At 41.8% G+C, this 11920-nt stretch overlaps 1 protein-coding gene across 1 annotated transcript; it reads left to right on the top strand.

Moving 5' to 3' along the window:
• The first annotated feature begins 5962 nt into the window (after positions 1 to 5962).
• Positions 5963 to 11920, top strand: alkbh7 (alkB homolog 7). The gene is made up of 4 exons (XM_041863956.1): positions 5963 to 6374; positions 10056 to 10229; positions 10517 to 10641; positions 11591 to 11920. The coding sequence occupies exons 1-4, from the start codon at positions 6087 to 6089 to the stop codon at positions 11709 to 11711; spliced, it is 708 nt and encodes a 235-aa protein (XP_041719890.1). The 5' UTR covers positions 5963 to 6086; the 3' UTR covers positions 11712 to 11920.

Here is an 11920-nt window from a genome sequence, read left to right as displayed (position 1 = left end):
AACTTAAGATTCAGGACAAAGAAGTAGCTGTCTCCAGGAGCTTTGCTGTGGATCTCAGTGTTCGCTCTGCCTCCACCGTGGCATGCTGGTTGCTGACTCTTCAGTCTGCCCTACAGGGGGAGCTAGCTGATTTCACCATCACACAACTCTAAATTACCATGTATACTGAACAAAAATATAAACGCAACATGCAACAATTTCAACGATTTTACTGAGTTACAGTTCATATAAGGAAATCAGTAAATTGAAATAAATTCATTAGGCCCTAATCTATGGATTTCACATGGCTGTACAAGGGTGCAGCCATGGGTGGGCCAGAAAAGGATACATTTATTCAACAAGGATTTTGTAACAGGAGATGTTAGAAGTGTTATTATGTGAACTCATAGGACTCTATAAAGAAACCTCAGTCTTTATTGTTGCTCTTCTTAATTCTAGAACATAATTACTGAATGTATAGTGTTTATCAGTTGGTGATTGGAGCAACTATACTGAACAAAAATATAAACACAACATGTAAAGTGTTGGTCCTATGTTTCATGAGCTGAAATAAAATATCTCAGAAATGTTCCATACGCACAAATATGTATCTGAAATTTGCCACAAAAATGTGTTTACATCCCTGTTAGTTAGCATTTCTCCTTTGCCAAGAGAATCCATTCACCTGACAGGTGTGGCATATCAAGAAGCTGATTAAACAGCATGATCATTACACAAGTGCACCTTGTGCTGGGGACAATAAAAGGGAGCATGCAATTGGCATGCTGACTGCAGGAATGTCCTCCACAGCGGTTGCCAGAGAATTGAATGTTCATTTCTCTACCATAAGCCGCCTCCAACGTCGTTTTAGAGAATTTGGCAGTATGTCCACTTGGCCTCACAACCGCAGACCACTTGTAACCACGCCAGCCCAGGACCCCGACATCTGGCTTCTTCACCTGAGGGATTATCTGAGACCATCCACCCGGACAGCTGAGGAAATTGTGTGTTTGCACAACCAAAGAATTTCCGCACAAACTGTCAGAAAGCGTTTCAGGGAAGCTAATCTGCGTGCTCGTTATCCTCACCAGGGTCTTGACCTGACTGCAGTTCGGCGTCGTAACCAACTTCAGTGGGCAAATGCTCACCTTCGATGGCCACTGGCATGCTGGAGAAGTGTGCTCTTCACAGATTGATCCCGGTTTCAACTATACCGGGCAGATGGCAGACAGCGTATATGGCATCATGTGGGCGAGTGGTTGGCTGACGTCAACATTGTGAACAGAGCGCCCCATGGTGGCAGTGGGGTTAAGGTATGGGTAGGCATAAGCTACGGACAACGAAAACAATAGCATTTTATCTATGGCAATTTGAATGCATAACGAGATCCTTATTTAGACTTTTACTTTTGATTCTTCAGTATATTTAAAACCAAAGACTTTTAGACTTTTACTCAAGGAGTATTTTACTGAGTGACTTTCACGTTTACTTCAGGTATTTTCTATTAAGATATCTTTAGTTTTACTCAAGTATGACAATTGGGTACTTTTTCCACCACTGGCTATTGGTACACTGTAATTACAAGTAAGTAACCCTCAAGATAAACGTAATTATAACTAGCCAAATCCTGTGTAACATCTAGTATTTAAATTGTACTTATGTGAATATTACATGTACTCTATGGCGTACTAGTGTGTTTATTCTCCCACTTGGATGGCGCTTCCAGAAGCTTTAAATTGAGGGCCAGGTTGTCAGGATGGGCAATGTACTGTATAAGTACACATTAATTACAAATAAGTACCCCTCAAGATATACTTAATTTTAACTAGCTAAATCCTGTGTAACAACTAATAATTGCATTGTACGTAGGCAAACATTACATGTACTATGCTTTGAAATAGTGTCTTATTCCTCATCTGAGATGACACTCGTACTAGATCGGTTTTCGTAAGCTCAACCAAGTTAACACAGATAGTACGCTTTATTTTGTGGGCAATTGCTAGCAACAATGTTAACTGGAGATATATTTTGAACAGTGCACGTTCATGGTTAAGTAATTATAGCCTATTGAGCATAGGCTATAATCTCTCAGACATCCAGCGCTTCGACAAGGGATCCCAACCTTTGTCACAGTTGTTAATGAATCGGATGCAGCTGAGAAGAAGCAAAACAATTAGTTGGTGAATTTAGTGGAAACCTGCCCATTTGTAACAAGCATGGCAACAAGCATTCCTTGTTACACTTCTGTAATTACAGATCGGAATTACTACCAGTTACATGTTGTTATTAAACTGTAACTATGAGTTGTTAGTTAACTACAATACTTGTTACAGTGTAATTACACTGTAATAAGGACGCCTTAAAAGGACGTTTTACCAAAAAATCGATCTTAAGGGGGCTATCAGTGACAGAGTGGACAACAGACACTCAAAACAGACAGATTTTGCCTCTAAAAATAAAAGCTAAACACAAACAATTCTAAAATATGGAAAGTTATTCATTTGAAAATCCCCAATAAAAACATAATCATTCTATTAGAACTTTCAGCACTCTGATGGAGTTGACATTAGACAAAGGTTTGACAGAGTTGATGTTTTACAGTTGACAAAAACTGAATTGTTCTTCTTCATTCAAGTGGTATACACAGTAGCAATTCTAAAACCAAATTAAAATAAACATATTTGAACCAAAATTCATATTCTATCTTGATCTATTAGATAGATGGAGTTGACAGTTTATGGTTATGACCATGGTGATTCCAATATTGTTTGTTTAAATCAATCAAAAGTAGAGAACTTTACAGACCATGAGTGGTCTTGTTGCACTACATGTTATGAGGACATGAAGAAGGGGTCCTTATGGTATAGCTGACCATGCTTATTCCTGCTTAATTTATGATTTTAGACAAATCTGACGGAGTTCACCAAATCTCCTGACACATCTTTTAGGAATCACAGTTTTGAGAGAAATACTCTTTAAAGTCACAGAGGGCTATTGCAAGAAACTACATAAGATTATTTTTCAGTTAATATCCATTGTTGCCGTTTTTAGAATGGTAAACACTTTTTTGTTTGAAATTGGGATCCTTTGCTCCAGACAAGGGCATTTCCAGGCATGGAAATGAATAATTAAAGTATTTTGAATATTCCCAAAACAAATATTTTCCCTTATAAAATACCCTTATCTTTGATTTCTAAGTTCAAATAATGAAAAAGATTAATGTTTTTACTATAACAATAACGTTTCCCTGATGGACAAGGATTGTCCTGACATTCAAGAATCCCTGATTCACATGGTTGAAGGTCCTACTCACTTTGGCCAGAGAGATTGAGAAGTCACAGTCCTCTACGGCAATGGGGGCCCTCGTGGGAGCTCAAATGTTGAAGAGTACTTTATACTTAATCTATTTGTAATAGAGCAATAATCCACAGCCACATAATAGCCTGCAGACCCATTATGACATGCACCAGCCTCAGAAATACCACTTTTTGAGAACTTTTGAAGTGTTATCATGACATTGGTGTAGTTTAACTTATATTACATTTTTGGGGTGATTAGTTTGATATGTTGTTTCTGGTTGCTAAATTGTTTTTTCCTTATATATGCAGGCTACACAATGAGCAAAAAATAACATAGTCGCCCCATTCACAGAAGCATTTCTATAGGCACATTCAAAGTGACGGTTGGGAGGGTTGTAGTAAGCTGCATGACTGTCCTCAATAAAACCCCACCTGATTAGGCTATAATTGTGTCCTCTGTTGAGTAATGGCAGGTGGGTGCATCAACCATTAACCATTCATGGTTGGCTTTAGTTTGTTTGAGGCCCGCCAAAGAACCTGTTTTACCTTTGTTTGTTTTGTTGCATAAAAGGAGACTAGTTTGTCTAGTCAATCATTTGCATATGTTGTTTGTACAGCAGCAATTAGAGAAGTGTCCACATACATGTACATACCTACAGTGTGTATATCGGCTGAGTTAGCTTTGTAGAGTGTTTAACGCCAGAACTCATATCAGTCCTCCACACCCATGTCATCACCCTCCATTGTGCAAGATAGATGAAAGTAGTCCACAGAGAGGCTATGGTGGGGAAGTACGAGTAAGAGACGTTGGGATTTTATGAGTGTAGGTCATGCTTCACAAAGTTAGCACGACCCGGAGCCATATGTAGATATGGAAATAAATTACTTATTTACATAGCCTCTAACTGTATGGCTCTGGCATGACGTACAAAGATAGCATGGGCATAGCCTAGTGAGCAAAAGACAACACCCAAAAGACAATAAAAGAGCTCACAGCATTAGGCCTAGTTTAGTACCGTTCTTGTAAGACTATCTATTTGATTTAAAAAGACTTATACATTCCTTTTTTACATAGCCTTTATGCATTTGACATGGATAACATAGAAGCTTGTTGTAATTTCAGGGAAAAGGTTAATAGCTTGTTATTTTAGGCCTAGGCAGCTAGGCTTTATTTATTTATTGAAAAGTGTGATGATAATACAACTCCTGATTGTCGTGGAGCTTTATTTGGGTGCAATGAGGCTGATTTTATGGGAGGATACCATGGAGGATTGGTGTAGGCCTCCATTGTCATTGTCATTGTCATTGCACATTGGGACATGGGAAATGGGAAGATGGTGGAAGCGGATGATGAAGTGGAATCTGAGTACAATGGTGGTAGAATCAAGGAGAATTGGAGTATTGTTCAAAAGAATGGAAAACGGAGCAAAGTAGGGTACAGTGATGAGAATGACCCTTCGTATCTAGTAGGAGTACGGTTTGTTAATGAGGAGCAGCTGAGCAGAGTACCAATCTTGAAGAAACCATTTGAGTTATCCAAACTGGTGGAGAGAGTGCTGGGTAAAGTGAAGATGTGAAGATCACGAGAGTCGGGCTTGTTTGGATTTTTTGTGATTCTGCGGAACAGAAGGAACGTGCGTTGTGTATTAATCGATTTGATAAGTTTGAAGTGTTGTGTGTGTGTCTCTTCGGAACAGGGCACCCCTCAATGGGGTTATATCTGGCGTTTCGTGGGAAGTTGATTTGGAAGAGAAGAAAAATATTCCTGGAGGGATTGAAGCACGTTGGATGAATCGAGTGGTGAATGGGGAAAAAGTGAAGAGTTTATCTGTTCTTTTGTTTTTTGAAATGGAGTCTCTCCCAAATGAAGTGTGGCTAGGGTATATTGACTACAGAGTTAGAGCATTTATCCCAAGACCAATGCAGTGTGAACATTGTAAAGCTTTTGGTCATGTAGAAAGTGTTTGCAGAAGGGAGAAGCCGAGATGTACAAGATGTGGAAAATATCATATTATGTGTTATAAAAGTGAAGAAAATGTGACATGTTGTAATTGCGGTGGGAATCATGAAGCCAAGTCTTCTGAATGCACGACAAGGGTAAAGGAGAATGAGCTGACCAAAGTCAGGGTCGTACAGAGCATTTCATATGCAGATGCTGTGAAAAGGGTTGAGGGTTTGAATGTTGCACCAGAAGAGTCCATGGTAGGGGACAGGCCTTCACTGCAGGCTGCAGGGGTTCTCTTACACCAAGACGATCTGACATTTTAAAGGTTAAAAACGTGGACTTTGTGGCCTTTATCACAATGGTGATAAATGGCACTGCCAAGGTGGAGAAAAGATCTAGGAAGATTGAAATCATTGTGATTGCGGCGGAGCGATTCCTGGGGCTGAAAGATTTCACAGCAAGGGAGTTACATGGAATATTAGCAAAAGCCCTATCACCTTCTCAGGTACTAGAGCCTGAGAAGGGAGAACTAAAAGAAGGAAGACGTGGGATTTTGTTTGTTTAGGCAATGTACTATTTTTATTAGTGTGGATTGTTAGAATCACTATTAAGTATGGATTTATTTATAGGTATTTTATTTTGGGTTTCAAACCGTCCAGTTGGTGGCGGCAATACAACTTTTGGATGTAGTCCGCCATAAAACCCACAGAAGAAGAAGAAGAAAATACAGCTCCCACAATACTGTGCGTTTTCAAAATGTCGCCCTCCTTCGTGATCTGACTTCTGTACCACCAGACAACAACAAAGCATAGCTTCATTTAGAAAATCTGACAGTCTACATAAATACTTTTATTTAATGAAGCATGAGACTGCTAATTACAGTTGCCAGAATAATTCATAAACGGCCTTTGTGCAGTTCAACATCATGTATAAGTTCGGCAGAGAGTTGCTCCGGAGCTGCTACGAAGAGCGGCCTGCAGTTCAGAGATGACCAGCTAGTCTGCGGTTCGACCCGGGAGTTGGTCCAGAGGCTTCGAGGACAGGTGGAGGTGAGGACGGAATTCATAAGTGAGGAAGAGGAGGGTGCTCTCATTAAAGAACTCGAGCCTGGGCTGAGGAAGAAAAGATACGAGTTCGACCACTGGGACGATGTAAGTTGTAAATCGACCTTGCTTGTTGACTACAAGGTGCCCAGCTCACACTAACTAGCTAGATAATGGATGTGGCTAAAGCTGCTGCACGTCTTACACTCAGAGGGGCTGCTTCAGTATGCAAGGAGGAGCTCTTTTGGTAAATTTCCCTATTGGCATCATGCAAATGCTTTGTAGTCTTATATTTCACTTACAAACATGTAGAGATTAAAACAGTAGCAGCAATAACAACAATATCCATATTCTACTAGATGCTGTAAAGTGTCATATTTGAATTGAGTTAGGCTATTAATCATCGCCATTATGCATTAAAAGTTTAATAGATCTTAATTTAGATTTTTTTTTTTTTTTTTTCACCTTTATTTAACCAGGTAAGCCTCTCATTTACAACTGCGACCTGGCCAAGATAAAGCAAAGCATTGCGATAAAAACAACAGAGTTACATATGGGGTAAAAGAAAACATAAAGTCAAAAAAATACAACAGAAAATATATATACAGTGTGTGCAAATGTAGCAAGTTATGGACTTAAGGCAATAAATAGGCTATAGTGCAAAATAATTACAATTAGTATTAACACTGGAATGATAGATGTGCAAGAGATGATGTGCAAATAGAGATACTGGGGTGCAAATGAGCAAAATAAATAACAATATGGGGATGAGGTAGTTGGGTGGGCTAATTTCAGATTGGCTGTGTACAGGTGCAGTGATCGGTAAGGTGCTCTGACAACTGATGCTTAAAGTTAGTGAGGGAGATAAGAGTCTCCAGCTTCAGAGATTTTTGCAATTTGTTCCAGTCATTGGCAGCAGAGAACTGGAAGGAATGGCGGCCAAAGGAGGTGCTGGGTGGGTGTTGCTATGGTGACCAATGAGCTAAGATAAGGCGGGGATTTGCCTAGCAGTGATTTATAGATGGCCTGGAGCCAGTGGGTTTGGCGACAAATATGTAGTGAGGACCAGCCAACAAGAGCTTACAGGTCACAGTGGTGGGTAGTATATGGGGCTTTGGAGACAAAGATAGACTTTGGCACTGTGATAGACTACATCCAATTTGCTGAGTAGAGTGTTGGAGGCTATTTTGTAAATGACATCGCCGAAGTCAAGGATCGGTAGGATAGTCAGTTTTACGAGGGCATGTTTGGCAGCATGAGTGAAGGAGGCTTTGTTGCGAAATAGGAAACCGATTCTAGATTTAACTTTGGATTGTAGATTCTTAATGTGAGTCTGGAAGGAGAGTTTACAGTCTAACCAGACACCTAGGTCAAACCCGTCGAGAGTAGTGATTCTAGTCGGGTGGGCGGGTGCCAGCAGCGTTCGATTGAAGAGCATGCATTTAGTTTTACTAGTGTTTAAGAGCAGTTGGAGGCTACTGAAGGAGTGTTGTATGGCATTGAAGCTCGTTTGGAGGTTTGTTAACACAGTGTCCAATGAAGGGCCAGATGTATACAAAATGGTGTCGTCTGCGTAGAGGTGGATCTGAGAGTCACCAGCAGCAAGAGCGACATCATTGATATACACGGAGAAAAGAGTCGGCCCAATAATTGAACCCTGTGGCACCCCCATAGAGACTGCCATAGGTCCAGACAACAGGCCCTCCGATTTGACACATTGAACTCTATCTGAGAAGTAGTTGGTGAACCAGGCGAGGCAGTCATTTGAGAAACCAAGGCTATTTAGTTGAACAGTCAGGGCCCGGTTTCCCAATAGCGATGCAATTTAGGTTTATGCGTGTTTTAACGATGCATCGGCCGAAGATGTAACATGCGTTTCCCAAAACACCACGCAGAAAGAACGTTTGCCAAGTGCATCGTTGGATCGTTTGTTGATACTGATAGGTTTGAGAGAAAAAAGCTAGCAGTGCTCTCGGATCAGCTTTCTCCATTCAAATCTCATATTCACTTTAAAATTATTCCACAATACTGAATAGCTCAAGAGAGATATTATCACCTAGGCCTATATGGCTGCAAATATTGAGGCTGCTTATTCTAATACTTACCCAATAGTTATGCAATAAATCACAGATTTGGCACAATATTGCACACGTTACACATCATGAAATACACTGAACAAAAATATAAACGCAACATGTAAAGTGTTGGTCCCATGTTTCATGAGCTGAAATACAAAATCCCAGACATTTTCCAGACGCACAAAAAGCTTATTTCTCTCAAATTGTGTGCACAAATTTGTTTACATCCCTGTTAGTGAGCATTTCTTATTTGCCAAGAGAATCCATCGACCTGACAGGTGTGGCTCCGACCAGGACGTGTACTCCGAGCATGCGCTGACCAACTGGCAAGTGTCTTCACTGACATTTTCAACCTGTTTCTGACTGACTCTGTAATACCAACATGTTTCAAGCAGACCACCATAGTCCCTGTGCCCAAGAACACTAAGGTAACCTGCCTAAATGACTACCGACCCGTAGCACTCACGTCTGTAGCCATGAAGTGCTTTAAAAGGCTGGTCATGGCTCACATCAACACCATTGTCCCAGAAACCCTAGACCCACTCCAATTTGCATACCGCCCCAACAGATCCACAGATGATGCAATCTCTATTGCACTCCACACTGTCCTTTCCCAATGGACAAAAGGAACACCTACGTGAGAATGCTATTCATCGACTACAGCTCAGCGTTCAACACCATAGTGCCCTCAAAGCTCATCACTAAGCTAAGGACCCTGGGACTAAACACCTCCCTCTGCAACTGGATCCTGGACTTCCTGACGGGACACCCCCAGGTGGTAAGGGTAGGTAACAACACATCTGCCATGCTGATCCTCAACGCAGGGGCCCCTCATGTACTCACTGTTCACCCATGACTGCATGGCCAGACACGACCCCAACACCATCATTAAGTTTGCCGACGACACAACAGTGGTAGGCCTGATCACCGACAACGATGAGACAGCCTATAGGGAGGAGGTCAGAGACCTGGCCGTGTGGTGCCAGGATAACAACCTCTCCCTCAACGTGATCAAGACAAAGGAGATGATTGTGGACTACAGGAAAAAGAGGACCGAGCACACCACCATTCTCATCGACGGGGCTGTAGTGGAGCAGGTTGAGAGATTCATGTTCCTTGGTGTCCACATCACCAACAAACTATCATGGTCCAAACACACCAAGACAGTCGTGAAGAGGGCAAGACAAAGCCTATTCCCCCTCAGGAGACTGAAAATATTTGGCATGGGTCCTCAGATCCTCAAAAAGTTATACAGCTGCACCATCGAGAGCATCCTGACTGGTTGCATCACTGCCTGGTATGGCAGCTGCTCGGCCTCTGACCGCAAGGCACTACAGAGGGTAGTGCGTATGGCCCAGTACATCACTGGGGCCAAGCTTCCTGCCATCCATGACCTCTATACCAGGCGGTGTCAGAGGAAGGCCCTAAAAATTGTCAAAGACTCCAGCCACCCTAGTCATAGACTGTTCTCTGTGCTACTGCACGGCAAGTGATACCGGAGTGCCAAGTCTAGGTCCAATATGATCTCTTCGTAACAGCTTCTACCACCAAGCCATTAGACTCCTGAACAGCTAATCAAATGGCTACCCGGACTATTTCCATTGTCCCCCCCATGGGCTTGTAAGTAAGCATTTCACTGCAAGGTCTACACCTGTTGTATTCGGCGCATGTGACAAATACAATTTGATTTCATTTCATTTGTGCTCACCAGGCGATTCATGGTTACCGGGAGACCGAGCGTGCTCAGTGGGGAGCGGTGTGTGAGGGGGTGATGGATCGCCTCCGAGCTGTGGCGTTCTCTGAGGGCAGCCCTCTCCTAGGCCCTGTGCATGTCCTGGACCTGGACAAGGCTGGATACATCAAACCACACATCGACAGTGTCAAGGTAGGTAGACGGCTCTCATATTAACCTGAGATGAAATGCATGATAAATATGGAACATGGTGTTCTGTGTGCTAGAATTTTCCCCTGACATGATTATTGAGTGGACACAATGTGAATACTTTTTTGGCACAAGTGTTGTTTCATTTACAATGCTGTTTGGAACTCTGTCATTCTCTCGTCCCCCCTCACCCCTTTTTTTTTTGTCTTTCATCCTGCCTCTCTCTCTCCCTTTCTCTTTCACTGTCTCCCTGCCCCCTTCTATCCCTTCCTCTCCTCTCTCTCTGTCAGTTCTGTGGCAGCACTATAGCAGGGCTGAGTTTGTTGTCAGACAGTGTGATGCGCTTGGTGAGGGAGGATGAACCTGCTGAATGGCTGGACTTGTTTCTGCCCCGTCGCTCTCTCTACATACTCAGGTAAGGACCCAAGAAAACCTGCCATAGCAACATGCTGTCTTTCATTGTATACAAACGACCAGAGTCAGAGTCTACCTGCTAGGCCTAGTAGTAGGTTTTAACTACCCAAAACGATTATTTGAATTTATATGACCGGGGAAAAGAGCAACTGAGTAAATACCGTAATGAGAGTCTGCACTAAACAAACTCACAATATCTCCTGGGGAGAACAAGGACATGAAGTGGTTTAAAATGTACTTAATTGTTCTCTGTTACCTCCATGTTTGTATACTCTGACTGAACCCCTTCTATAGCATATAACTATACTTATGAGGGCCCAGAGGTCCGCCTGGTCAGATGGCCTGAGGTCGTATTCATTCATTCTTTCAAGCATTTCAGAGTAGAATTGCTAATCTAGGATCAGGTCCTCCCCTGTCCATGTTGGGGTTAATTCCACAGATTCTACAGTATTTCAATTCCCTCTCCCTGTAAATTCCATTTAATTCAATTCAAATTCCAGGACAGTCTTTGAATTGAGATAATTCCATTCCTCATACTGGAAGTTTAAATGATATATATACATTTTTAAATGCAGTCCACTTTTTATACTAAGTACATTCATTCCATTAACTGGGAATTGTACAAATATTGAATTCCAAAGATTACTTATTTTTTTTACAATTCCAATTCAAAGTCTAATTCCAATTCCATAACTTGAAGGTTGTTGACATTCGAATTGAATTCAACGTACAGTAAATTCTCCACTTCATGAGTGAATTCATTGGAATTTCTAATTAAATTGGAATTGACCAACACTGGTCCATGTATTCATATTCATTGTGATCTAAAAGGCATAACTGATCCTAAACCGGCACTCATACTCTGAGACACTTGATACAACTCCTGGCATTTCACACATTGTGCTTGTGTGGTGAATGACTGATGGCATTGTTTTCCTGCATCCATCCAGGGACCAGGCCAGATATAAGTTCACCCATGAGATCCTTAAAGATGCCGAGTCCGTTTTCTCTGGACAGAGAGTGCCCCGCCATCGCCGCATCTCTGTCATCTGCCGGAACCTTCCTGTTTGAAGCATGAGAGCCAAGAGAGACAACTGTGACAGTCTCACTGGCAATAGCCAGAGCTCGGTATTTGAGACGTTAAAAACGTCACTGTGTTAAAATTTTATGTACACACTTTCTCACTGTGCGAGAGACTGTTGTGAATGACGATTTAGACGTTTCCCTTATAATCAGTTTTCATTCAAGCACTTTTTTCAAAATAAACTACCTGTACAGGA

This window comes from Coregonus clupeaformis, chromosome 35, assembly GCF_020615455.1.
Source record: "Coregonus clupeaformis isolate EN_2021a chromosome 35, ASM2061545v1, whole genome shotgun sequence".
NCBI classification, from domain to species: Eukaryota; Metazoa; Chordata; class Actinopteri; order Salmoniformes; family Salmonidae; genus Coregonus; species Coregonus clupeaformis.
Note: the sequence above shows the minus strand (reverse complement) of the source record. Positions and strands in the feature narration are given on the sequence as shown.